The sequence below is a fragment of the Triturus cristatus genome, chromosome 7 (genome assembly GCF_964204655.1).
Source record: "Triturus cristatus chromosome 7, aTriCri1.1, whole genome shotgun sequence".
NCBI lineage: Eukaryota > Metazoa > Chordata > Amphibia > Caudata > Salamandridae > Triturus > Triturus cristatus.
Genome location: NC_140590.1, coordinates 737,893,837 through 737,921,521, shown reverse-complemented (window position 1 = coordinate 737,921,521; position 27,685 = coordinate 737,893,837). Strand labels below are relative to the sequence as shown.

At 47.6% G+C, this 27,685-nt stretch overlaps 1 protein-coding gene across 7 annotated transcripts in view; it reads right to left on the bottom strand.

Moving 5' to 3' along the window:
* The window catches only part of RBFOX3 (RNA binding fox-1 homolog 3), a 2,040,484-nt gene that overhangs the window by 120,982 nt on the left and 1,891,817 nt on the right, over positions 1-27,685 (bottom strand). For all 7 annotated transcript variants that reach the window (XM_085617449.1, XM_085617452.1, XM_085617453.1 and 4 more), the window contains one exon: positions 15,285-15,425. In XM_085617449.1, coding sequence (XP_085473575.1) covers positions 15,285-15,425 — 141 coding nt within the window. The remainder of the gene's footprint in view (positions 1-15,284; positions 15,426-27,685) is intronic.

Below are 27,685 nucleotides of genomic sequence, written 5' to 3'. Positions count from 1 at the left end.
CGGTCCCGCGCATCCGTAGAACCACATCCAGAGGCAGGTCCTTCTCCCACCGCGCCGCCAAGACCTGGAACACCCTCCCCCTCAACCTACGACAAACCGAAGACCTGCTGACCTTCAGGAGACGACTCAAGACCTGGCTCTTTGACCAGTAGCAACAGTACCCTCCCACCCCCCCTCAGCGCCTTGAAACCCTCACGGGTATGTAGTGCGCTTTACAAATGTTTGATTGATTGATTGATTGAATACACACCTGCCAACAGGCACTGGCCTGGTGACTGACCAGAGAGATGCATAGAAGCAAAAACAATCCTATCTGCTCTAGAAACAGTGCTTAACTTGAGCCAGTGTTTCCCGGTAGAGGCCTCAGGCACTCAGTTTTGGGGCCGGCATTTATTTTTCTGCATTACACATTTAGCGAGCACAAAAGAAGAAAAACACACAAAACGGAAAGAAGAAGTAAGAGAAAGACGTCTGGTCGTGAGTTAAAGAGGCATGAGGTGGTTTTAATACTATGTAATGAGTATTTGTAGAGTGCAGCTTGTCACCCGTGAGGATATATAGGTTTATATATTTGTATTAGGTGTGCTAACATTTAATTGTACCAGCTTCAGGCTTTTTAGCAGAGCTTTGGGCACCAGCACTCATTTTTTTACAAATTAAGCACTGCATAGAAATTTTGAATGACATAAAAGACAGCCACACACATCGCGGCAAGTTCGAAAACTGATTCAGAATACAAGAAAAACAAAACTACACACTTGTCCAAAAAGAATACACCACTCCTCAGTGGAAATGATACTCATTTCTACATAATTCAAAGCGTTACCTTTTCAATAAATCACACACTAGGTTCCTCGATCATCATGAACATTGTGCAAAAAATAACATTATGACAGTCATTCTGTCCGTGATTAAAGACCTTCATATATCTCTTCCTCGGCAGGTTTCATAATATATCCTTAAAAAGAGTGAATATATCACGTTTTGTGGAAGTACACATCTTCTCAAATTGGTAACAAATCACACTAGTCAGAAAACACCCTAAAGTTCTCTATCCAGTGAATAACTAGTAGCGACTGCATAGTCACCGGCCCATTGGTGCAGGGCCGGACTGGGAATTGAAATCAGCCCTGGCAAAATTTGGCAGACCAGCCCCCATCAAATTTGGCAGACCAGCCCCCGTCCAGCGTGTAGCGAGCGAGCGCAGCGAGCGAGCCCGACCGCTATTAGGGGGGTTTGGGGGGGTTCTCCCCCCAAGAAAATTTTGGAAAACAACCGACCAAAATTGTGAATTTTACAGCACATTTTTCATTACATATTCAATTGTATCAACTTTCAAACCACAGTAAATAGTAGATGATGACCTTCAAGAGCACCAGGTTACCCACCCAGTCATATGTACCCATAGACATTCTTTCAGAGAGCACCAAAAATAGGCACAAGTAGTAAATCAGAGAGAAGTAAAAGTGAGACCAGCCCCCACATGGTGTGTATCGAGCAAGCGCAGTGAGCAACCACTACTAGGGGGTACTATGGTGTACATGGACCTGCTGCTAAAGGGCAAAATGGATCCTTTATCAAGCTTATGAGTGAACAGGACGTCTTTCTCGTTATCTCCTCCAAGTTTCTCTCCCCCCCAATTTCCATTATTCCCCCCTTCCCTTTCCCTCCTCTACAGCATTTCCTGGCTTTAATTGCGTCACTGGGGGATTTCAACATATGACACTGGCCTTGTAACCATAACATACAATTATCTCCTTTATCAGTACAATTTAGTGATCTAGTGCCATGGGGTGGGGGGGGGGGGGGTGGGTCACAGTGGTGGACATTTAGTGTGGTATGGTAAATCTGGTCCCATTCTCAACAGATCAGTATTACAATTATTCAGAGATAGCAACAAGATTGTTGAGCAGGCAATGCAATGCAAACTGTAATGGGAATGTTTTGAAAAGTTAGGTAGAAACTTCAATGCGGAAGGCCGGTGTTATTTCTACAAGACTGCGTGATTTCTGCTTCTGTACGGTACCTGTGCCAATCAATGCCTCTTAAGTGATCTGGCCTCAGGCTCTCCTCCTTAGTGCAGCATGATGTTCTATTTATATCATTTTGTAGTGGCGGGCCACATGAAGTGAGTCAGTGTAAAATTGCTATAGATTTCGCATATTTGTGTGATTACAAATTTGATTGCCGGCCTCAGTGAGGTAGCAGTACTTGCGAGATAAAGAACACAGCGCGGAAATAGAAGCCACTGTTTTGGGGGAGGTCGCAGATGATCTTGTTGAATCAATGCGCTGCTTCAGAATGTACAACCACATAAAAAGCTGCACCGTATAGAAGTACGCGATCCCGGCTACTTGGAGAAGTGTCCAATAGCAATTGGTTTAATCATGACAAAGAAGTAATACCTTTCCTGGAAAGGTATTACTTCTTTCCTCCCCTTCAACACTGAAGCGACCAATTTCGGCTTTAACTTGCTGGTATAGTCATGCCCTGCCCCCCCCAAACCTCCCTCACTGCATCCACCAGCACGTCACCGCCTCCCTGAGTGTGTGTCTGTTTATGTGCGCCTGGGTCAGTGTTGTTTGGCACATGGCTGCCAAGTGCTAACTCGCTAGCCAAGCAGAACTGATTGGGGCCGTTTCGGTTTCCTCACACAGCAAAAGAGCAGGCCCTAGCAGCAGGAGGCGACTTTCAATAGAGACACTAGCACTAAAAACGCAAGTGCGCATTTTACCAGCGCAAACTCCTTTCTTGTGAAATCCGGCCTGAAATCCGGAAAATTAAACAAAATATAGGTCATGATTCATGAAGCAACTGAGCCAGCGCATAGGGAACGCACCGAGGGCGACCTTTAACAGATGGAACTGATACAAGGGTACAAAGGCCCATTAGAGGTCAAAAGTTACATTGAAGAAGATGGTAGCAGCGCTAAGCCCTTTACTCTATAACCTGCACCATAAGATGTTAAATTACAATCCTATATCAGAATCGCGAATGATCCTGGAGCCCATAAGACACTTCTTGTAGGCTAGCTTCAAATTCTGTTCGCATTAGTTGGTGAAAGCTTTATTGATAAGAACGTGCACGAGGGGCACACTTTGGAGTGCTTTAATAAAATGCTGCTCTCCCGAGAGATGTGATTTGTCTAGTACTGTTTTTATTTAATGTATCCCCATAATGGTAGCGAGAGGAGAATGTTGCTGCAAGGGTGTGGCCCTAAAATAAACACCATCTTTAAAGAAAAGCAGCTGCCACCTTTGACTTGCCTAAGTCTGTGTTTCAATGCAATGCCCTCTTCTATGTTGAGGTCACTCGCCGATATTGTCGATGCGATGCTGAAATTACTGAGATAAGTAAAGGCATGTAAATATTGTGCGCAGCTCATCATCTTGTCGCTGTGTGCCTTGAATACGAAGCACACTTCCTACAGCGAATACAAAATCAGGCACCGTGTTAGCAGCCGGTTAAGATGCGCTGTCTCTCAGCACACTACATCGGTTATTTAGCGTGAATACTGACTGCACAATCACAATGACATCTAGATACAAGAAAAATCCATGTGCACCACACAATAATTTGACACCGAATTGAAACATCTAACCTAATTCAGGAAACAATGCGGACTACACTACAACAACCACCCTAATGTAAGTATTGGACGTGGCGCCGACCAGGCTGACTGCCACGTGTTGGCAGTATGTTCTGTTAAACTCGGTAATCCACGTGGCTCGGACTCCTTCCCAAAAAACAGACTTATCTTTCATGTTCAGGAAAAAGCCTTTGTCCTGAACATGAGCTAAAAAAGGCCCCCCACGTTAGCCTAAGCGGCGCAAGTGCCAGAGCCCAGTGGCAACACCAGGCAGTGGCCAGTGGAAAACAAAACAAAAGGACTCAGTCGTGTTTAAAAATTTTTTTTAAATAAATAAACGCTAGAAAGCCCTGTTGTCTGCTTCAAATATATTTTTCAGCACAAGCCCCAACGTGGGGCTTGTGCTGAAAAATATATTTTAAGCAGACTTGCTGACCCCAACCTTCGCCCCAGTTACAGCCACCCAAGAGTCAAGCAGCACAACAGCGCCACCAATGGGAGCACAGTCACACATATCCACAGTGCTGCACTAGCATAGCCAGACTCTCGCAGGCACAGGCAGGCACAGGCAGGCAGCCACCCACCCACCACCACCTCGCTCCGGCAGCAATGGACTCCGCCGGTGGAAGGAGAAACCAAAGGGTTGCCTGCAAAAGGGAGGTGTAGGTAGCAGGCACGGCTCCAGGAATTTTTGTTTGGGTGGGACAAAGGTACATTCGGGTGGGCCACTGCTGGCCTGATTTATCGCTTATATATCTAGCCAGGCCTGCTTCAGGGCCCTCCTTTTATCTCTCCTTAGTCTTACAAGGTACAGTAAAACACACTCTTTTCCAAGTCTCTTTCTAAATGTTATCACTCTCAAAAAGTGCTTTTCTTCCATGTAATGTCCCTTTGATGGGAAGAGGAGGTTTCTAAGGTGGGAGTATCTAGCAAGTGACTCTACTCGGGCTCCCTCTGTGCGAGCCTTCAGGGAGAAACCCTCTTCATTACTACCTCCACCTGACCCATGACTGTGCAGCGCACTCCCTTACAGACTTGATTATCGACTTTTCTACCACCCCTCTCCATTGCACCTTATCCCACAGCTGACCTTGGGACCCAGCCCCATATCAGGCACCATCGGGCTCCACTTTCATTATTCCCAGTAAAAAACAAAAGTAAAATCACCTTCAAACTTGAAACATTGAATATAGCAGTAAATGTAATCAGCATGCATGTTAAAGTATGCTCAACAGTTGTACTAATCACCTGACTGTTAATTAAATGAACACAAACAGAAAGGCCATGACAGGGCCAGCTTTAGTGCTGGTACAAAAGTCTTTTTAACCTCTTTTTTGACCTCTTTCTCTGTAGATAACTTACCAACCACCCTCCAACAGTGCTCTTCATCTCTCCATAGCCACTCCCCCTCATGGCCTCTTCCTCACACCCTAACTACCACCCTCCACCAGTACCTCTCATCTCTCTGTAGCTCCCACACCCCATGACCTCCTCCTCAGATTCCCTCACTGCTCCCTCCACCAGCGCCCCTCATCTGTCTGTAGTTCCCCCCACGCCCCACCCCATGACCAGATGACCTCCTCCTCGGATTACCTCACTGACACCCTCCACCAGTGCCCCTCATCTCTCTGTAGTTTCCCCTCCACCCCGCGACCTCCTCCTCGGATTCCCTCACTGCTCCCTCTACCAGCGCCCCTCATCTCTCTGTATTTTCCCCCCCACCCCGTGACCACCTCCTTGGATTCCCTCACTGCCACCCTCCGCCAGTGCCCCTCATCTCTCTGTAGTTCCCCTCCAGCCTGTGACCCACCTCCTCCTCAGATTCCCTCACTGGCACCCTCCACTAGTGCCCCTCATCTCTCTGTAGTTCCCACTGCCCCATGACATCCTCCTCGGCTTCCCTCACTGCCACCCTCCATTAGTGCCCCTCATCTCTCTGTAGTTCCCCCACCTCATGACCTCCTCCTCGGCTTCCCTCGCTGCCACTCTCCACTAGTTCCCCCCACCCTGTGACCTCCTCCTCTGAATCCCTCACTGCCACCCGCACCCTTCATCTCCCCGTAGCTCCTCCCCACCCCATGACCTCTTCCTGGTATTCCCTCACTGCCACCCTCCACTAGTGCCCCTCATGTCTCCGTTGCCCCTCTCTCATATCCATTCCATTCGTTGTATTGCGCTACTCATATGAGTGTAGGGTAGGGTGTCACAGTACTTTACATAGCACACATTATACAGAGACAATAAATCGGTTTACACGAAATGTCACATAAACTAATGAGGATTACAAGGTGTAGAAATCAATTCATCCATTCTGGTGGGTAATATATTTTATGGGGGTTTGGTCGGGAGAAGCACAAAATCAGGATTTAAAGAGTACTCCAGTGGTCAGGGTCGGCTTTACTAATAAAAATGTATAACTGCCCAAACTCTTTTTAGTAACGTTAGAATAATGAAAGAATGGAGAAGTTCTAACTACATCACAACACAAAAAAGCGAAATTTGCATGCAGTTCTTTGGCCCTGGTCTTATGTTAAGATAGCAACTTCTGAACTGCAAGTAACACAAGGATCGCTGTGACAAAGGCGTAACCTACTGAGCTATTCCCATACAATTCAGTTTATCTGCATTTAAAAACTACCAACAACAGACAAATGGTTGCTCTGCAGCAGCCAGCAGGATCGTCAAGACAAGAATAGTCAGGGGCCGGCCCAGGGCGCTAGTGCGCTGCCGCTGCGCAGAACCGGCCGGGCCGGGGGAAAGGCCTATACTCTTTGTTAATCCCAACCCTTTGTTAATCCCAGTGGGATTAACAAAGGGTATAGGCCTTTCCCCCGGCCCGGCCGGTTCTCTGCGCAGCGATTCCCGGCCCCTCGCTTCAATTGCCTAATAGTAAAGAGTGACACACTGACTCACCTCTGCGTGCGGCGGGTGACGATTCGACGACGGATGGACAGCCTCGCTCTGTACTAGAAATAAATTATGGGGTGCGGCGCCCGTGCGTTCCCTGTCTTCTGGCTGTTCTGGAATGCTCCGTCTCCTCGGTCGGGGTCACGAGTCACGCGCACCTAAACCCCAATGCGCATGTCACCACAAGGTGGGTGAACTGAGACCGCGCACACGTGGGGGCTGGCGCCGGCGGAGATTTCTGCGACTGCGCAAAGCGCGCGAGCGCGACCAGACGACCCACCCCCCAATGCAGGTGATTATAATAATAAATTAATTTGCAGGCGAATGCGGCGGCGCTGCCCAGGCAGTGTAGAGAGCCTGAGACTAAGTGTGTGAACAGTGATGTGTGTGAACAGTGCCGTAGTGAGTGTCAGTGAGTGTCTTATGTTATCCAAATAATTTTCTTACAAACGCTGTTGTGGCGTCCGCACGTCTGACCAAAAAATCGGCCCCAGGAATAAAACCGGCCGCCTACCAAAAAACCGGCCTCCACCCCTGGCAGCCTACCGGGGGATTGCCCGGTGCCCGACATTGCCAGTCCGGGCCTGCATTGGTGTCCTGGTCCCGCCACCTTCAAAACATCCCTTTCACTTCTGATATAAATCGTAAGTGGTCATTTCACCTATTGCATGATCACGCCCCAAAAATGACACCTTATTTTTATTTTACATCTCTTCGTTTTCTGCCAAGTTACAAAGGACTCTCTGCATTGCAAGGAAATGTTCTTACTAATACATTTCACTCAAGCAAACACGACCAGTGGAAGAAAGTCGCGCTTCTTGCATGTTTGAGTCATAATGCCAAGCACGAAAATACATATATGCACTGCAGCCCTTTCTGTGAAAGTTTACACTCAGAGAAGCATTTCTAATCATAGTGACGCTGCAGAGTCGCCGTTGTATGTGGCGCACACCTGCATAACCATTGTTTTAGATGTAAACATAGGTATGTGTAACAAATTATCGAAAACGACTTGATTTTTATATGCATGTCCCAAAGGGAAAAAAAATAAAAGCATGTGAAGTGTAAAGGCAAACCTTCACAACCATTACAAAGAAAACCCTGCAACTTGGTGCACCTCTGTTAGGTGCACGCGCACAGCAACGTTTGCCAGGCAACGAAGCGTACTTGAACGCTCGGAGGCCAGGATATGCCCCTGTGCGCGTGAGGTGACGCGCGCCAATCAACTATACACCAAAGCTCCTGGAGTGAGTGTCAATGTCGGCAGGAGCTAGCAGGCGTCGTGGACATATGCCACCATGGAAGAACATCTGATCTGTGTCTGTCTATCCTACCAAGCATCATCTACCTGCCAGTGCGAACTGCATCCTGGGACTGTTGCTAATATTCATATTCTTCCAGAAATAACCCCAGTGAGCGGACAGACAACCACCTGTTCGCTCATGGTCGGGGATACAGAAAGTGGATCCAACCGGCCTCCGCTTCCATGTCCAGAGTTGCTGCCAACCCTGATCCGCTCCCCTTTCGCCTCTTCGCTCAGCAGGTCTCCCAGACCCTGCCACTTGTTGTCCCCTTACCGCCCTCTGCTGCCACACCTGCTAGCATTGCTTGGTTTGTATTGTTGACTCCTTTCTCCTTTTTAATTTTATTTGACTTGTGTTCTTAAAACCGTTGTCAGCTATTGTTTACAATCTTATCAGTTTTAGTTCTTCATTGTTGTCAATTGTATTTTCTGTTGTCTAACCTGTTATTTAGTTTTATTTCACTCACCGTTATTGTCTATTTTTATTTGATTTCTGTACTGCGCCATTTTTCTGTTGGAGTTGGCTCACTTTGCCGTTCACTCCATTTCCTGCCCATTCTCTGCTCCCGCTTTCCCACCACCCAGCGCTCCTCTCCCTCCCAGGACCATCTTAATAGAAGCCGCAGCACAGCTGCGACCATGGCTCGCCAAAGGCGCACCCATCTGTGCCCGTCAGCACCTGGACTGCGCCCCGTGCCAGGAACCATAGTCCCCCCACCACCCATAGATAATCCGCCCTTGAGTTCCGAGACCAGAACCCAAACACCACTACAACAGCTGCTGTCTCACATCTCCTCGATCTACGGAAGGACCTTTTACATGCCGCCACGGTCTCTTCTTCTGCAACTTAGGACCTCTCACCCACACAGAATCCACCACCATTCCCACCTTGCCAACCACGAACCACCCCAGTTCTACTCCACTGCTTCCTGCTCAACGCCCGATCACTCTGCAAGCACAACACAGAAATCTGGGACAGCATCCGCTCCCTCACCCAACGTGGTCTTCATCACCAATACCTGGCTCAACCAAGCTTCAACTCCCGACATCGCCACTGAAACTCCCCACAGCTACAAGATGACACACCCAGACCACACCAACAAACTTGGAGGCGGTATTGTCATCATCCACAAAGAAACCATCCGCTGCACCACCACTGAAGACAACACCATACTGATCATAGAACCCCTCAACTTCCAACTCCAAACCGATGGCAGAACAACCATGACAGTAGCACCCTTGATTACAGACGCCCAGGACCACGCCCTGGCTTTTGCAACGCTAACCCTGACTTCACTCGCCATTGACTCCAAGCACTATATCTTGCTCAGTGACCTCAAATTTCACCTCAATGACACAAACACTGCCAACTTCCTGGACAGCATGAGCAACATCGGCCTCACCCAACTGATCACCAACCCTACACACAGTGCAGGACACACGCTTAACCTGATCTTCAGCGACAGAGCCAAGTACAGTCATGACACCGAACTCACCTGGACTGACCACACCATCATCCACTTCACCATCGCAGGATCCCCAGGCATCAGCAACAAGCCTCCCAACTCCTCCTACCACAGCTGGAACAGAGTAACAGAGAACCAGTGGACGGACGCCCTCAACACCACCCATCCCGACTCCGCCAACAACCTTGACCACGTCGTCAAGACATTCAACTCCTAGATCACCAACTGCACTAACAGAGTCACCCCTATCAAGCCCTCCAAACCCAGGAGATCCACCAATCAATCCAGCTGTTATACACCAGAACTCAAGGTCATGAAAACCAACTGCAAGGGTCTAGAAAGGAGATTACGCTCCAGCAAGGATTCTTCCGACTGAGCCACCTTCAAGACAGCCCTCAACAAGTGCCATCAACACCTGAAAGACACGAAAAGGTGTGCCCTGGCTGACTGCATCAAAGCCAGCTCCAACCACAGCAGAGAACTCTTCATCATCATTAGAAAGTTCTCCAGCCTGTCAGCCGCCAAAAACATGATCACCCCTTCCCAGGAAATCTGAGACACCCTGGCGGACTACTTCCATAACAATATTTCCTTCATTTATAGAAACTTCAAACCCCAACCCACCAACCTCTACAGAACTCCTCGCTCCCACCGATGCCAACTACAACCACTCACTCACCGCATGGGAACAGGTCACCACACAGAACACCACTGCCATCATGAAATACGTACACTCACTGGCACCCACGGACCCCTGTTCCCACCACTTTTTTAATCTCAGGAGCAAGAAAATCAGCAGCGAAGTCACCTCCATTCTCAGCACATCCATCACTATGGCCACCTTCCTCGAGGAATGGAAACTCTCCACCGACCCCAGCGAACTCAAGAACTACCGCCCCATCTCTCTGCTCCCTTCCCAGCCAAAGTCCTCAAAAAGGCCATCAACTGCTATCTCACTGAACACCTGGAGAGCAACAAGTTGCTGGATACCTCTCAATCCAGGTTACACACCAACCACAGCACTGAGACGGCCCTGATCGCTGCATCTGATGACGTCAGATCCCTCCTCGACCATGAAGAAACAGTGGCCCTGATCCTCCTTGACCTCTCAGCAGCGTTTGATGCAGTTTTCTGCCACACCCTTATCAAGTAACCTCATCACATCGAGGTCCAGGGAGACGCCCTCAAATGGATCAGCTTCTTCCTCAGAGGAAGAACTCAGAGAATCCGCCAAACACCATTCACCTCAGAACCCAAGAGCATCATCTGTGGCTTCCCTCAAGGCTCATGCCTCAGCCCCACCCTGTTTAACACCTACATGACGCCCTTGGCAAATATCGTCAAAACCCATGGCCTCAACATCATAACTTATGCAGACGATACTCAGCTCAACCTGTAGCTTTCAGAAGATTCCTTCACCACTAGGACAAACTTCCACAAGTGCATGACGATTGTAGCCAATTGGGTGAAGGCCAACTGCTTAAAACTCAACATGGACAAAGCGCAAGTGCTGATTTTTTAGAATAGCTCCTCCCGTGGAACAACTCCTGGTGGCCCTCCAAACTCAGACACACACTCACTTCACCTGACCACGCTCGCAATCTTGGCATCATCCTGGAGAGCAAACTCAGAATTAAAAGTCAGAAAACATAGTCTCTTTCGCCTGCTTCCTCACTCTCTGCATGCATCAAAAAATCTTCAGATGGCTCCCTGTCAAACCGTCACTCAAGCCCTCCTCACCAGCCGGCTGGACAACGCAAAGCATTCGATGTAGAAATCACCACCTATCTCCTGAAGAGACTCCATATGATACAGAACTCAGCTGCCAGACTGATCCTCGACCTCCCTAAATGGACCCACATCACCCCCACCTCAAGAAGCTCCACTGGCTCTGCATCCAGAAAAGATGGCAATTCAAGATGCTGATACACGCCTACAAAGCCCTACATGACTAAAGAGCAGCGTATATCAGCCACCGTATGAACTTCCACCAACCATCCAAACACCTGCGCTCTGCCTCCTTGGCTCACACTCCCTGCATCCTTTGAAGCAACAGTGGAATATTCTCCTTCTCCTACATCGCTTCCAAGTCCTAGAACGACCTTCCCCTTCCCCTCCGAACCTCATCCTCTCACCTGGAATTCAGAAAGGGACTCAGACCAGGCTTTGATTAATCCCACTCTCAGCAGTAAGAGCCTAGCACCTGGATCCCCTTACTGATGATTAACAGCGCTCTATAAATCCTAGTTGATTGATAAAAATAAAGTCATATGAGCCCACACACAAGAAAAATTTGGGATTTCTGCTGCAATGCAATATCTTGAGCACACAACAGCTTGAACTGCTAAACACGTGAGGTATTATGTTGTGGTGAATATCGCTGGACTGGCAGCAATTGTCTGCCTCTCCGAGTCTTCTTCCTACCCCAAGAATCATAATTGTCCCTTGGAGGGGCACAATAAAATGTTCAAATTTGTATTTATTTCATGTAGAAGGGGAATGGTTCTGAGGTGAGAGTGAAAGGAGGTTGATACATTGTTTGGGAGTGAATAGAAACAGGCCATGACTGTACCAGACTGCAGCAAACGTTGTCTTGGAATTATACAGTTTTGGCGCGCTCAAGCAGCACGAGCGCAGTGTGTGAGTGAGAGGAGAACTGTAGTGACGAGTGACGGTAGGGGGTAGGAGTTCTACAAGAAAGAGCAGAAGCTGGCTGCTGGAGCTAGTTCTGGTGGGTGATGGTTGTTTCACTTTCACTGGGGTGCTGCACCTGTTAAAACTGCAGTGTCTCTGAGAGCCCGCCTCCTCTTCGGAGCCTTTGCCATCCCGCCGCCTGTCTGTGCTAAGGAGTCACCACATTTTAGGACACCGCCCACCCCCAAAATTATTAATAATAGGAGTGACACAGGGCATGTGAATTAGGTATTTACAGTTAATCACCTCAGTGCCAAACGTATACAAGAGATAGAGGTGTGCGAACCACTAGCGGCTCAAACCACATGTCTGGTTCAGCTCGAAGTCCTCTTGGGCCCTCGAGCCTAAAACAAGCCAGGTGTTCATGTCGCCTCGGCCTGCCACCCACACTGTAACATTGTGCACCGCGACTGAAAGGCAACGCCTTCGTGAAGCAGGAGAGCGAGATACCCATTTCAGAAGATAGGCAACTGGAAGGTGCCCAGGGACAGTGACTGAGGCCACATGCAGGCCGTGTTTAGGTCGAGCCTGGGCAGCGCCTGCGCTGCTCTGCACGGCATGCTGTATTCAGGTAGGGACTTGAAGTTTCTCCCACTCTCCGCCCATATTTTTCATTGGCGTGTGTCATTGTCCACTGTAAACTGTGGCTGTTCATTGGTGCATAGGCTTAGTAGTCCCTCCTTACTACCGCCTTGTCTCATTTTGTAACCTCCCATGGTAACACCCCCTATTACGTATGCTGTTACTCAGTAGGCATTCATTACAGCCTCCGAGCACTATTTTCTCAAATAGCATTGTCCTGCCTGCTGTTGCAGGCAGGACACGCTCTCTACTAATGCATTTTTTTTTATTGCAAGGCGCTGCCATTTGCAATGCAATAGGTCTTGCATTTGTGAGAATTTAAGCTATTGGCATTGTAAATTACAATGCCTTTTATTTATCTGTTTTAAAAACAACACATAAATAAAAGGCATTGTCATTTACAATGCCAATAGCTCAAACTCTCGTACATAAGAGACCTACTGCATTGTAAATGCTTGTTTTTCCCTGTACTTTTGTCAGTGTTGGGGCCAGCTGGTGCTGCTCCTCTGAACTCCAGAGGTTGCAGCAGCCCCTCCCTGGTCTAGCACAGCCTGTCGGCCGGGCATTGCCACTCTTTACAGAATGTCAATCAGCCAGCCAGGGCAGCCACAGGTAGTGGTGCGCCTCCTCCCATCCCGCCTTAGGGCACAACAGGGAGGCCTCTGCAATGGGCGACACTACTTATAAACAGCAGAGTTCACACTCCTCTCTCAAGAGGAAGTGGTGGGGACAGTGCTTAATTTGAACCAGTGGTTGCTGGTGGGGGGCACATCACTTATTTTTGGAGCCGGGCACTTATATTTCCGAATCAGATATTTCCCTGGTGCAAGAGAGGAAGACGCACACGGATTGGAAAGATGGAGAAAGAGCTAGGCGGCGAAACCGTCACAAAGGAAGGAAGCAGGAACCTGGAAGCAGGAACCTGCACGACCGTGAAAAAGGAGCAGGGAACGTCTGGTGGATGACTAAAGACCGCCAGCCTCGGTATGCGGCGCACCGATATTGCACTCTGCGCCAGCTTCTGAGCAGAGGTCTGGGCACCTGCACTCCTCAGTTCACAAATCAAGCACTGGGTGAGGGCTACCGAGGTGAGGCATCTCTCAATGTGACTCTGCCCATCTAGTGGCTAAATTGTATACAATAAGAAAACAAACTGTGATTAATCCAGGCTTCCCTGTTTAACCAAACTGTGTGATCCTAGTTGAGTATTAATTAATTGAGGCTCTTTTTTTCACCATTATCACAAATTAGCAGCTTCAAATATGTGTTGCACAATTTACATAGTAAGCATTTTCAGAGCTCGGCTCGTGCAGAAGCTATTAGAGCCAAGCCTTACCGCTGGCTCGGGCTCAGCTCTCCCTGTTAAATTAGCTCACCCACAACTGTGGGAGCAGTGACAGGCACTGAGCGACAGTAGCCTTTGTAGACTGCCTACCCACCACGTGCTTAAGCGGAAGGAAACAGGATCTGCCTGGTTTTCAAACAGGTGTGCATGGGATCAACCAGGTTATGCATTATTGGTGAATGTAGACGATACAGTCACACAGGGGAATTCATGTGTCTTATCTTTATGACAGTGAAGTATATTATAAAGTTTAACCTGTTATTAGTGAGCTGTTTTATCAGAATATAAACTGACATAACCAATATAATAAGCGAAATATGTGTTTCTAAAACTACTGTATGGTAAAGACCTGCCAAGATTAGACTCATTTTTACGTGTGATTGTAGAAGCGTGGCCTTAGGAAGGAGTGGGTGCATGGCTACCAGGGTTTTGGACCCCGTGGTCTGCCTAAGCAGCCTGCTGTTCCCACCTGACTATGCCCTCCCGGCTCCCAAGGAACTGTCTGGAGCCACCTCCCATGACCCGGAGAAGTTTTGACTGAAGCCCTGCAGTCAGAGCTTTAAGTGGGCCGGGTCCTACTGGTGCTCAGCACCGGCAGCTCTAAAAAGCAGGTGCTGAGAGGGGTCCCTAACCGGCTCTACATTTTTGCTCTCACCCTCAGGGTGAACAAAAAAAAATCTTAACTCTGCAGCAGTCCCACCCTTCACTGCCTTTGATGTAACTTCGAAGAGGGACGTCATTTTCACTTTCAATATTATATACAACGAAGCCAAAGTTACTGCTTTTTATCTTAGGCAACTAACAACCATTGACAAAGCCAATAGCCCTGGCTTGTTGTAGGTGTAATGTTGCTTGTTGTATTATATATCTGGATGCAGTGACAGAAGCAGGTAAATGCCAGTTGGGCGGCACAATATGCTAAGCACAGATTTTTTAGCTTATGTGTTTTTAAAGTCACACCCTTGATTACAAACCACTGACATCTCCCACCCCCCCCCCAGTTTTTCACCCCACCCAACACCCTGCCTGCAGTGCATAGCATTCACGCCTCAGCTGGAAAAACTTTCTGTGACCAGTGAATGGGGTTTTTGTGGGTGGCCATGTGAAGAGAGTGGAAGCACCATGTACGTTGGCAGGCCTGAAGGACACGCATTTCAGCTGAAATACAGCCACTGACGAGTATGTGCAAAGAGCCATCCAAAGTACTGGGTCTTTTAGAAAGCCAGAGAGAGAACCGCCCACCCTTCTTGTTTCACAAGGAAATACCTGCCCACGTTGTGCACCAGTAAAGGCCCCATTCTTTTTACCCATCCGACACACAGTCCCCATTTTTCACGTCTCTTTGTGGGTTCCACATTCCCCCTTCCGGTCTCCTGTCACACATTGCCCTTTACTCACCCCGAACATTTGCCGCAGGTCGGGGTCCCGGAAGCGAAAAGGGATGTTGGAGACGTGTAGCCTCTTCGGCTGCTGCTTCTCTGTACTGTCTGAACACTGGAGTAGCTGCTGGCTGCTGTCCGTCTGGGCAAGCTCGTCCGTCTGCGAGGAACAAACCAACAATGAAAGGCCAAAGACGTCACGGGGGTGAGAGGTGATGTCAGAGAGTCCCCAAAAGAGGGGCATAATGGTACAGACCTGAGAGGCCAAAGGAGTCTCTAATGTACACAAAGAAGGGTACGAGGGTAGGGTTGCCACCTTTCTCAGAGGAAAATAGCAGCCATCTGTTCAGGTTTTAAGATTCTGCAAAGGCCCTTCCAAAATGCTTCTATGCATTCGGCCCTATTCATTTTTACCATGGCCTTCCCATCATTCATCACTCTAATGATCAATCTGCGGTCATTACAGCAGCTCTAGAACTCTTTCTAAAGTGTTTCCTTAATACATTTACTGTTCAACATATGTACAGATAAAGGGAAAAAATACTGGTTTTAGGTGATTTTTTTCTAATTTTCGTACCAGCAGGGATGTTAAAATTCTGGTCATGCCGGTATAAATCCGGTCAGGTGGCAACCCTAAATTAGGGGCAATGGTTAACCAACAGACAGTAACCTGAGAGGTAAAGTGAGCCAACATGAAATATAAAGAAGGGGATGAAATACCATCATTATCTGGGGGAGGGGGGTCCAGCCGGATCCCCGATCCGGCACCTGTTAGTAGCAAGAACCGGAATACGGGCTGGCCCCGCTCAAATATTCAGAATTTGTTCCAGTGTAATTCGCCAACACTGGCTCACATTCTGCAGTGACCACATGTCTGCTTTCCGTTTAGAGCAGCAATGAATTGGAAGGGATTCTTATTAACACTTCCAGCTGGGCACAACACAAAGACCTCACATAAAGGGCCATCAGCCCTCCTTTTGTTGGAGTGCAGTCCTGGCTGAGAGCTATGTTGGAGCCTAACACCTAGATGTCAGTGCAATGGAGGGAAACAAAGATGCACAGCTTGCTATGACTTCTCAAGTGCATAAAAGGACCTATGAGTTGGATACGTTCTTGACTTTCTCAACCTCTGTAAGAGATATTTATGCACTGTCACAATGAGTAATTACACTAATAACAATTTAAATAGCACTTACTAATACATTTTTTAATGTAATTTCTTTTATAGCAGCTATTTGTCCCAATTTAGATTGTCAGAGCGCTTTGCATCTCAAACACATATTATACAAAGACAATGAATCATACAGGTGCATAAATTAGTATTTAAGAGCTGTTACATTGGAAAATGAGAATTACAAGGCGTAAAAGAAGGTGCGTACCATACTGGTATGCTGTAAACACAGAGTCTAGAAAAACGCAAAGTCAGGATTTAACATCAATCAATGAGGTTACTTGGAAAGCGCGACTACTCACCCATAAGGTTCTCAAGGCGCTGGTGGGGGGGGGGGCGGGGGTCATGAGACGGTGGTACGCCGAAGGCACTGTGGGTCAGTCGAAGAGCCAGGTCTGGAGGTCCTTCCCGAATTGAGGCAGTGACGGTGATTGCCTGGGGTGGAAAGGCAGGGAGTTCCAGGTCTTTGATGCGAGGTAGGAGAGGGATCTTCCTCCAGCCATGATCTTGCGGATATGTGGGATGGTAGCCAGGACCAGTGGTTAAGGTACGCAAGTTCCACTTTGTGTAGACCTTTGTAGGCGTGTGTGAGGAGCTTGAAGGTGATTCTTTAATTGACTGGGAGCCAGTGGAAGTCTCTCAGGTGGCGGGTGATGTGGCTGTGGTGGGCTGTGTTGAGTATGAGCCTGGCAGAAGCATTCTGAATGTTCTGCAGTTTTGTGAGAAGTTTCTGGGTGATGCCAGCGAAGTGTGCATTGCCGTAGTCAATTCTGCTGCTGATGAGTGTGTGGGTGACCGTCTTTCTGGACTCGGTGGGGGATCCACTTGAAGAAACTTCGGAGCAGGCGTAGCGTGTGGAAGTAGGATGATGAGACTGCATCGATCTTGTGGTCCATGGTGAGCGAGGAGTCCAGGATGATGCCTAGGATTCGTGCGTGGTCTGTGGAGGGGGGGGGGGGTTTCAAGTGCTGCGGGCCGCCAGGAGTCATGCCAGGTGGAGGGAGTGGAACCCATGATGAGGACTTCGGTCTTCTCTGAGTTCAGATTGAAGCAGCTGTTCTTCCTCCAGGTGGTGACAGCCTTCATCCTACGTGGAAGTTGGTCTTTGTGACTGTGGATTTGTTGGTGAGGGAGAGAATCAGCTGGGTGTCATTGGTGTAGGAGACAATGTTGAGTCTGTGGTTCCTGATGATCGTAGCATGCAGGCCATGTAGATGTTGAAGAGAGTGGGGCTCAGGGAGGAGCCCTGAGGCACACCGCAGCTGATCTCTGTGGGTTCGGATAGGAACTGTGGTAGTTTGACTCCCTGTGTTCAGCTCGGAGGAAGAAGCTGATCCATTCCAGGGCTAAGTCATGGATGCTATTGAAGGCGGCCAAGAAGTCCAGGAGGATGAGGGCTGCAGTTTTGCCTTGGTCTAGTTGGGTGCGGATGTCATCTGTGGCAGTGAAGAGGATGGTCTTGGTGCTGTGATTGCTTCAGAAGCCGGATTGGGAGAGGTCCAGGATGTGATTCGCTTCAATTAACTCAGAAAGTTGGGCGTTGATGGCCTTCTTGATGACCTTGGCTGGGAAGGGGTGAAGAGAGATGGGTCTTAAGTTCTTGAGGTCCATCAGGGCGGCAGAGCGATTTTTCAGCACTTATTTTTAGAGCAGAAAGTTTGTCCTGCACTGTAAAATCAGTGCAAATGCACTATGCGTTGCGCCAGAGGGCGCTGCTTCTTTCTGTCACTTGAATAGATATTCTACTTGAGCTGCAGCTTCCTCAACATGAGCAGCAGATTTCTCAACACAAGCGCAATGAGAGCGGTCACGACCTGCGGCATCAGACCCCGTTGAGAAATCTCGCCGGGAGGAGGTCTAGCGCACAATTTTCTCACTAGCCAACTTACCGTTGGTGAGTTGTGCAAGAGAAAAATCTCCGCTCCTTGTCACTTCGCGGAGTTTTGTGGAACCCCGCAAACACGGAGCGCACAGTGGGCGAAACTCCACAAACTCCGTTGGCGGAGTGGTATTCTTCACCCACCCCTAATTAGGATTGTCTGCAACCTTGGAATAATGAAAACTTAGGAAAAAACCCAATACGTTTCTAAACCTTTTCTTTGCAGATATCATGCAGATTTATCTTACCAATATTATTATCCTCTGAAAATTAATTATTAATGATCCCTACAGGGTGTGCCTTAACTCCATAAGATATTTTAAAATGTAGCCTGCTGTGACAAATTAAGTAAGTGAGAACATATTTAGTGTCACATTTGTCCTTGCTGGCAAATTCTTTGTGGCTTTATAGTTTAAAAAAAATAAAGCATATGTTTACTACCAGACTGCTTTTCATAACTGTCACACCTTGACTTTCAATTTCTCGAAGTACTTTTTCCCCATTCAAGCAATGGACTAGAAAGACATGTTTGGGAGGCGTAGGCTGGCATTGGACTAGAAAGACATGTTTGGGAGGCGTAGGCTGGCATTGGACTAGAAAGACATGTTTGGGAGGCGTAGGCTGGCATTGTCCTGTAGGGTAAACACCTCTCTTCCCCCGGACATGCGACTGTCTCTTCCCCAGCCAGTCTGTCCATTCTCAGGCACTGGCCAGTTGTGAAAGTATCCATATTTTCCAAGTGTCCGGCTCACTCCTGCTTGGCCCCCTTGGGACTCAGCGTGATTAACATCGGGTGATAATACATAGGGTGGCGGAACAGCGCCTGCAAGGGCCTGGAATTAAGGAACTGCCTCTTCCTGCTGGACTCCTCTGCATTAATGAACTGATATCACCCTTGAGGCGACGGCGAATACTTATAACATGAATAATAATCAGAAAAATAATATATTTGCGGTGGATACCAAAAACCTGAATGTTGCGCCATGGCCTTTTAATAGAATTGTTTTTGTGTGTGTGTAAAATGTCATTTTAGGAATTGATGACGCTTGGGAAGATGCGTTTCCTAAACTTAGCCAGCAGAGGGCACCCTAGTTTAATGTAAACATCGAATGTCCCAGCAGGCCAGGCACAAGCCATCCTTCAAGCCGACAGTGCCACATGTGAAGAGCAGGGGATTTACCAGCACGCCTACTTTATTCTATTGCTATTTATTTCTAGAGCAGAGGTTTCATGACGCTGGAATAGTAAAAGATGCGCGAATGCTGCCATTAGGTTGTCACCTGGTATACAAACCGACCACCCCCAAGGCGGCTCTAATTTAGGAAAGAGTTGAAGACTCGCCTTTTCAATGAGCACTATATCACAATGCATTCACCATCCCAAATCCAACTTCCTTTCCTATTAACTGTTGACTTTAACCTTGCCTTTAGTCATGTAAGTGCTCTGTTGCCCTTTGGCTAAGTTTGCACTAAAATACATACAAACAATGGGGTTTTGATATCAACTAGGTTTTCAATTTCCTACAAACGACATTGAAGTCATTCTCTTGTGTTGGAAACTTCACTGGAAGCATAACTAACAACTTGGCTGCCTGAGCTTCGAAGAGAGGCCCGTAAGACCTTGAAGACCATGGGTTGATGCACCGGCAGCCAGGGCAACCTTGCTAGAATGAGAGTATGTGCATCACAGGGCCCTCGTCAGGAGGCCACTGCAGCTCGCACCACACATTGCTCCCGCCAGCACTGCTAATGGCAGTACCAACACAATTACTAATCAACACACTCCTACAAGTGTGACAATTCAGCCTACCCTAAGCCCCCAAAGCTATAAGAATGGTTTGGGTGGCAGTCAATAGTGCTTTGTTAACAGCGCCACCATGTGGCAGACTGGTACAAGCCCCAATGTTGACCCTTAAGTGCCGGTGCTGAGCACCGGAAACCACCGGCTCAAATTAAGCACTGGCTTCACTAATGAAAGGTGCTACGTTTTGTAGATACTTCAGAATGTCAGGTAGTAAGCTAGGGAGCAGAGGGTATATTTTATTGCAATAAGGACTTACACCATAACTTTATGGTTGGACTCTTGTAGAAGGAATCAAAACAATGCCGTGGCGAGTTTGTAATCACAAGCCTTTGCACCACTTTCACTTGGTAAGCAAATGAGAGTTGTGATCAATCTAGGATGCTGCAGTTCTTTATCCAGGAAGATACTGAGCCCAAAGTCCCAGAGAGTTGGGCTAACATTTCGATTTCCAGCATGATTAGTAGAATAAAAAAGCCTCACTCTTAATATTATTCACCTTGAGGAAATTAATTTGGCATCTGGTAATTTATTACTGAAAGAGCAGATCTAAGCATGTCTGCAGTCGCATGTTCAACTGGTCAATGTGGAGTAAGTGTAGTGTAACATCTGCACAACTAAATGACCTGAGCACAAAGTCTGCATATAGGATGGCCGGCACCTTGAGATAGACATAACAAACATTTGCAATGCCAATAGGTCTGGCGTTTGCAAGAGTTAGAGCTATTGGCATTGCAAATGATATTGTCTTTTATTATGTGTTATGGAGTGGAGTGGATCTATGTGGTGTGGAGTAAAATTATGTGGGGGTGAATTGGAATGGTCAGCTGTAGAATTGTGTGGTGTGGAATTGTGTGGTGTGGAGTGGATGTGTGGAGTGGAATTATGTGGCATGGTGTGGAGTGGAATTATGTGGATAGTAATTATGTGGTTTTGAGTGTACTGGAATTATGTGGAGTGGGATTGTGTGTCATGAAGTGGAATTATGTGGAATGGTATTTTTGTTTTGTGGTATTTTGTGGAATTTAATTATGTGGTGTGTTGCATTTTGTGGCATGATGTGGTATTCTGTGGTATTCTGTGGTGTGGAATGTATGTATGAGGTATGTTGTGTAAATGTATTGTTGAGTTGAATTATGTGGTGTGATGCCGAATTATGTAGTGTGGAATGGTAATGTGTGGAGTGGAATTGTATTGCGTGGAACTGCATGGTGTTGAGTGAAATTATGCTGATTGGAAGTATTTGACAGGGAGGACCTGACTTGGAAGTTCGGGTTGGACTGTTCCCATGAGGCACAGGGCCAAGACTGATTTGCAAATGGCCAGGTCTAAACTGGGGTGGCATGGTGAGCAAAAGAAGGATGGATTTAACCCAGATCTCTTGACTAGGGGTGAATGTTTTGATTTGTTCTGCGTTCCAACCATCAATTGCGTGTCTTTTGCTTCCTTGCCCTAAATGCGCCGGGTATTGTCAAACGTGAGTCCCGGGCTCACTCTGCCACTGGATTCAAGCTATACTGGCTGATGAGGGTTGAAACCCCGAAACCGTTCCAAGGATGCTTGTTTCCAGTCCAGGGAGAAACTGGCTTGGCAGTTCGGGCTGGCCTGTTCCCATGAGGCACAGGGTCAAGACTGATTTGCATATGGCCAGGTCTAAACCGGGGTGGCATGGTGAGCAAAAAAATGATGGATTTAACCCAGATCTCTTGACTGGGGGTGAATGTTTTGATTTGTTCTGCATTCCGTCCATCAATTGTGTGTCTTTTGATTGGAATTATGTGGCATGATGGCAAGATTGGTAGGAAGGAGAGAAAAGGGTGAGAAGAGAGAGGAGGAAAAGCTAGTAAGGAGGAGACAGCATAACATGGGAACAAGAAATGTGAAAAGGGAATAAAGGGGGGAATAAAGGGGGGAAGAAAAAGGAAGCAGGAAAAGTGGACAGAGTGAAGTGTGAGAAAGGCTAGTGTATAGAAGAGCAAGAAAGGAGTGGAGGGGAAAAAAGGGAATGAGAGGAGGAAAAAGGACACAGCAAGTAAGGAGAGTGGAGTGAAGAGAAAGAAAAGAAAAGTCGTAAGAGTAGAGGAGGAGGCAAGCAGACAGGGAATGGGGAGAGCCGCTCCTGCAGTGTCGTGATTGGCCGGGAGAGTATGGGAGCCTGGGTGAATCCGGTGCTTTCCAGTCCAGCATATGAAGAGGATGGAGGAGAGACGTGTGGTGGCGTGCCAAGGTTTTCTCTTTTGTATCCCCCACCCCCGAGCCTCTCTCCAGGGTAGCCACCACTGCCTGCATGTTCATGTTAAGCTATAGGTTTTCAACTGTGGAGTTCAATCCGGCGCTTTCTGAATTTACTTCCACCAGGTGGAGGGAGCCATCATGGAAATGCAGGGGTGCAGCTGAGCATCACAGCCAGTGGCATTTGTCTCCATTACCTGAAGCTGCACTCTCTGAGGGAGGGCTCCTTTACCAAGCTTCAGACACTACACTTGCATTGCTGAAGCATCCGAGGAGAAGACATAGCGATTGCTTAAGTTTGACGTGAACAACCACCGACGCCGCTCTTTTGTTTCCACTTTATTTTTCATGATCATGGTGCTTGGGGTTCAAACCCAATGCTGATTTCTCCACAACGGTATTTTATTTGCATCAGCGCCTCCTAAGCTGGTCATGGTAAAAATATGAAGTCAGGTGGTGCCCATGAATAGGCACTGAGCAGCAGTGGGGGAAGGGCAGGGTTGAGAGATGAGACGAAGCAGTGTGCCCATCCTGGTCTAAATCAAGGCCTTTGTCACTTGCGGGTCAAAGGTTAAAGGTTCCAGTCGCAAGGGCATAGCAGACAGAGCCTGCTGCAGTGATGAGCGCAGAACCTGCAGCTCGCAGAGTGCAACGCTAGTAAGAAATAAGCTGGAAGAGGGAGAGAGGAGACGAGAGGTGGAGAGATGAGAGAGCTGGAAGAGAGAGACAGGAGACGAGAGATGGAGAGATGAGAGAGCTGGAAGAGGGAGAGAGGAGACAAGAGATGGAGAGATGAGAGAGCTGGAAGAGGGAGAGAGGAGACAAGAGATGGAGAGATGAGAGAGCTGGAAGAGAGAGAGAGGAGACGAGAGGTGGAGAGATGAGAGAGCTGGAAGAGAGAGAGAGGAGACGAGAGATGGAGAGATGAGAGAGCTGGAAGAGAGAGAGAGCAGACGAGAGATGGAGAGATGAGAGAGCTGGAAGAGAGAGAGAGGAGACGAGAGATGGAGAGATGAGAGAGCTGGAAGAGAGAGAGGGGAGACGAGAGATGGAGAGATGAGAGAGCTGGAAGAGGGAGAGAGGAGACGAGAGATGGAGAGATGAGAGAGCTGGAAGAGAGAGAGAGCAGACGAGAGATGGAGAGATGAGAGAGCTGGAAGAGAGAGAGAGGAGACGAGAGATGGAGAGATGAGAGAGCTGGAAGAGAGAGAGGGGAGACGAGAGATGGAGAGATGAGAGAGCTGGAAGAGAGAGAGAGGAGACGAGAGATGGAGAGATGAGAGAGCTGGAAGAGAGAGAGGGGAGACGAGAGATGGAGAGATGAGAGAGCTGGAAGAGGGAGAGAGGAGACGAGAGATGGAGAGATGAGAGAGCTGGAAGAGAGAGAGAGCAGACGAGAGATGGAGAGATGAGAGAGCTGGAAGGGAGCCACAACACACGTTTGATTTTAGGTTGGGTATTAGACAGACCCTGAACCCTACTCCGCTGAGCTGTGCGGGGCAGCCCTTTACAGAGAACCCTGCTGTCAGCAGGAGCATTTCACACGCAAGCTGTTGTACATATAACAGTATTGAAATCAGGTTACAGAAAACACCATGTGCGAGCAGACAAAGGGTCTGAGGACAACATTATGTTGCACTTCTGCAAGCATCAGGCCTTGGAGTCACACTTTTGACCCAGTGGCATAGCAGTGTTGCCCCATGTGGCAGTGATGCCAACAAGGAAGGTGGCCCCATGTGTACTGAGGTATATTAATACTCAGGGGTCAGTGGACTCATGCAAAACCTGGCTCCAGTGCCGCTGCATCTGCCGCACCACATCTAGCTGCACCTCTGTTGTGTACAACACTGAGGGCTTATACTTGTGGTATGTGAGGTGCTGGGGAAGGACGGGGGTTGGTCTAGAAGAATACATTTGGAAGCTCTCCAGGGTGGCTGATCTCAGGGAAACTGAACACAGATTCTGCCATCCACGACAGGGACCCTCTGGACTCTGCTAACTACCGGAGAGGAGAAGCCATTTATTAAGCGGGTGAAGCCAGTTCCTCAAGGGTACACGTCCTTAATGAGACTAGACAGAAACATTCATTAAGGCAACAATGGAAGGGTCTGGGGTTGTTTGTACAGAAGAAGGTCCTTGAAGCGGACACTCAGCGCCTCAAAGCACTGTCTCCAGAGCACAGAACAAGCTGGACATTGCCACCAAAAGCGTTGTCTCTGGAAAAGTGCTGTGCCGGGATTCGCGACAGAATCTGAGAATAAACTAAGTCCAAACAGTCGAGGGGTTTAAAGTCTGAGTGACAGCAGACAGCTTCTCCCTGCCCCCAGAAGTGACCAGGTGTAGGCAGCAACTCCAGTTTTAACTAGGGTGCTTACATTGAATAAGAAAATGCCGCCATTGTTAAATGCCTGCCGAGAAGCTACGCCCACAGACATGCCCTACCAGACCCTCAAGACCCATACCAATCAATTTGGTGAGTACCAGCACTTCTCTTTTCCCATGTAAAGCACTGTTTGTGACCAATTAGGAAAGGCAGAAAATATTTTATTTTAAGGGTAACGTTTAAAAAAAAAAAAAAGATTGTCATTTACTCTGCTGCACATAACTTCGTCCCCTGAATACCGCCCCAGCCTTTAAATTAATTGTGTGCTACGCCGATATATTGTTTTCCATTTCTGGCTCTAGTCATCGAAGATGCAGAATGAAGGGAAAGCTATCTCTTTGCTTGCTCAAACAGTCCCCACAACAGGTGACATTTTCGCAACTCCCTGCACATTAATGTGCTGAAAATCGTTGTCTGTACACGGGCCCCTAGCCGTTTTAGCTCAAGTGCAGGGTTCTAGATCACTCCTCGCAGTTGGCGGCAGCAGGTAAACTTTGTACCTAGCAGGGCACATAATCTGAACAGCAGCAAGTGAGTAAATTGGCTGAAGGAAAGCTCCTAAAAAGAAGTTGCCAAAATGGAGCCAAATATTTTCGAACATAACTTCCCTGAGAAAGATGCAGCATGTCAGAGTTATCGCAGGCTGTTCTGTGGTGATAATCAATAAATATTTTAAAGACTTTAGACCGAATCTCACCCCCCAACAAATGGCTAAAAGCACAGCTTAATGCACAGTTCTGGGGTGTTACTTAGGAAACATTTAAAGCTGTGGGTCTGTCATAGTAGACATCTAGTGAGTGTTACGTCAGTCAACAAATTGTTTTGCCTAATCTCCTTCCTCAACACTGAGTCAATACGAGGAGCACCGGGGAGATTTGTGAAGAGCGAGTACATGGAGAACTTCTTTGCACCTCAGAGGTCAGGAACGTGCAATGGTTCTATTCCACTGAACCAATCAGAGCGTCGAAAAGCAGACATAAAACTTGCGAATAGGATGACATAGATGCATCATGGTTCTACTGCCGCAGCCAATCGGCGGCATAAAGAGACCATAGCAGGAAACAAGTTATGAAGCTCCTCCGTCTTCTGTGTATATACGTTGTTGTCTGCCAAAATACACAATACTAAACCCACTTCACTGAAAAATATAAGTAAGCTCCTTAAACAAACAAGTAACGTGGTGGGAGGGGTAATGGGCAGGGGCAACAAGCAACCGAGCGGGGGGTGCAACCGTAATGATGTAAGATTAAGCGTGGCAGCCGGGGTGGGGACAGCAAGCAATGGAGCAGAAGGTGCAGCCGCAATGATGAAAAATTACGGGCAGTGGCCGGGGACATGGCCAACAAGCAACAGAGTGGGAGGTGCAGTCATAATGATGAAAGATGGAGGGCGGCAGCTGGGGGTGGGAGCAACCAGAAATGGAGCAGGAGTTGAGGCCGCAATTATGAAAGAGGAAGCGCTGTGGGTGGGAACAAAGTGGTGTATACATGAAGCCTTTATGGCACGGGTCACGTGATAAGGTCTGAGGCAGTGCTAAAGTAACGTGGCAGGAGGGGTGAGGGATGGGAAGGGGGGCAGCAACCAATGGAGTGGGAGGTGCAGCCGCAATGAAGAACAAGCTGAAAGAAAAAAAAATAGTGCATCAGACAAACCATAAATAAAAAAACGAGTAATACCACATGTAACAGGGACAGGCTCCATGGGAGGGAACCAAACACCAAAAGGCGGGACAAAGACAACAAAGGGATCATAGAAAAGCAAGATTGTATGAGGGACACTACAAGGAACCAATGAAAAACGATGGGCGTGCACCAAGCCTATAGAGTAGATACAGCATGTCTCAAAGAGAGAGCGTGTGCGCTGCCTAGGCGAGATCTAAAAAAGCCGGTGCTCAGTGAGGAATCCTGGGGACTACTCACAAGACTGCTCACAAGACATAAGGTCTGAAAAGTTGTATGTCAGAATATTCTCAATAGGAAATATTAACTGACATAAATATAATTTTCTAAATATCGTTTTCAAAAATAATGTTCCATTATTGTACATTTTCTATTATTTACTGCAATGGATAGGTTTTTTGTAAACAATATTTAAGACAATGTACTTATGTTAAACGATATTCAGACAATGATATTCTGGTACCATGGTGGCTTAAATCCCTAAATTCTTGCAGGAAGGAGTTAACCCTGCTGATAACACTCTGTCTACAACCAACATCCTGAGCATGTCAAGGCTCCTCTCTTGGTCTCTGTGTGGAACGCTGCCTACAGATATGAAAGTGTGACTGTGTCTAGAATTGAGGAAATCAAGAGCTTAGTTGGTGTGTGAACATTTTTTCCTGCAAAACTGCTAGGTACAGCAGATTTGAATTATCCAGATAGCTTGTCAGTTCAGATGGATTTCAGAGGGTAAACTATGACTATATCGAGGCTTTTAGGCACATAACCAGATTTAAGTGAGGTATTGACAAATGCAATAAACAAACCTGCAATGTGACCTGGGATCCTTTTTAGCAAATGGCCAAGAAAGATGATGCACAAGGAGTCTGCATCAGGTTTCTGCTTCATGCAACCTATTGTGTCAGTGGTGTAAATTCTAACATACATTGAGACCCTAACTGTGGCTTTTTAGACACAGTAAGTCTTTGATAACCAACTTGGACCATCGATTTTTATAGTAATATCTAGTGCTAGTGATGGTTGCAGTCTTCAACAAATAAGTTTTAGGCTAGCACACAATTCGGGGCATGGGCTGTTTGGGTATTAATGGCGAGGCGTGAGGTATTCAGATTCTTTAACAATTTGGAAACTCTCAATGGTTAAGTTTACAAAGTTATTTATCCAGAAGCTCAATGTATTTTTCTTTTGCGTGAACTATGAGATTCTTATACCTCTTCCACTTGGACTGGAAGGCTAATTGGATCTCCACCTGTTACCGGGAGCACCATGTCTGCTC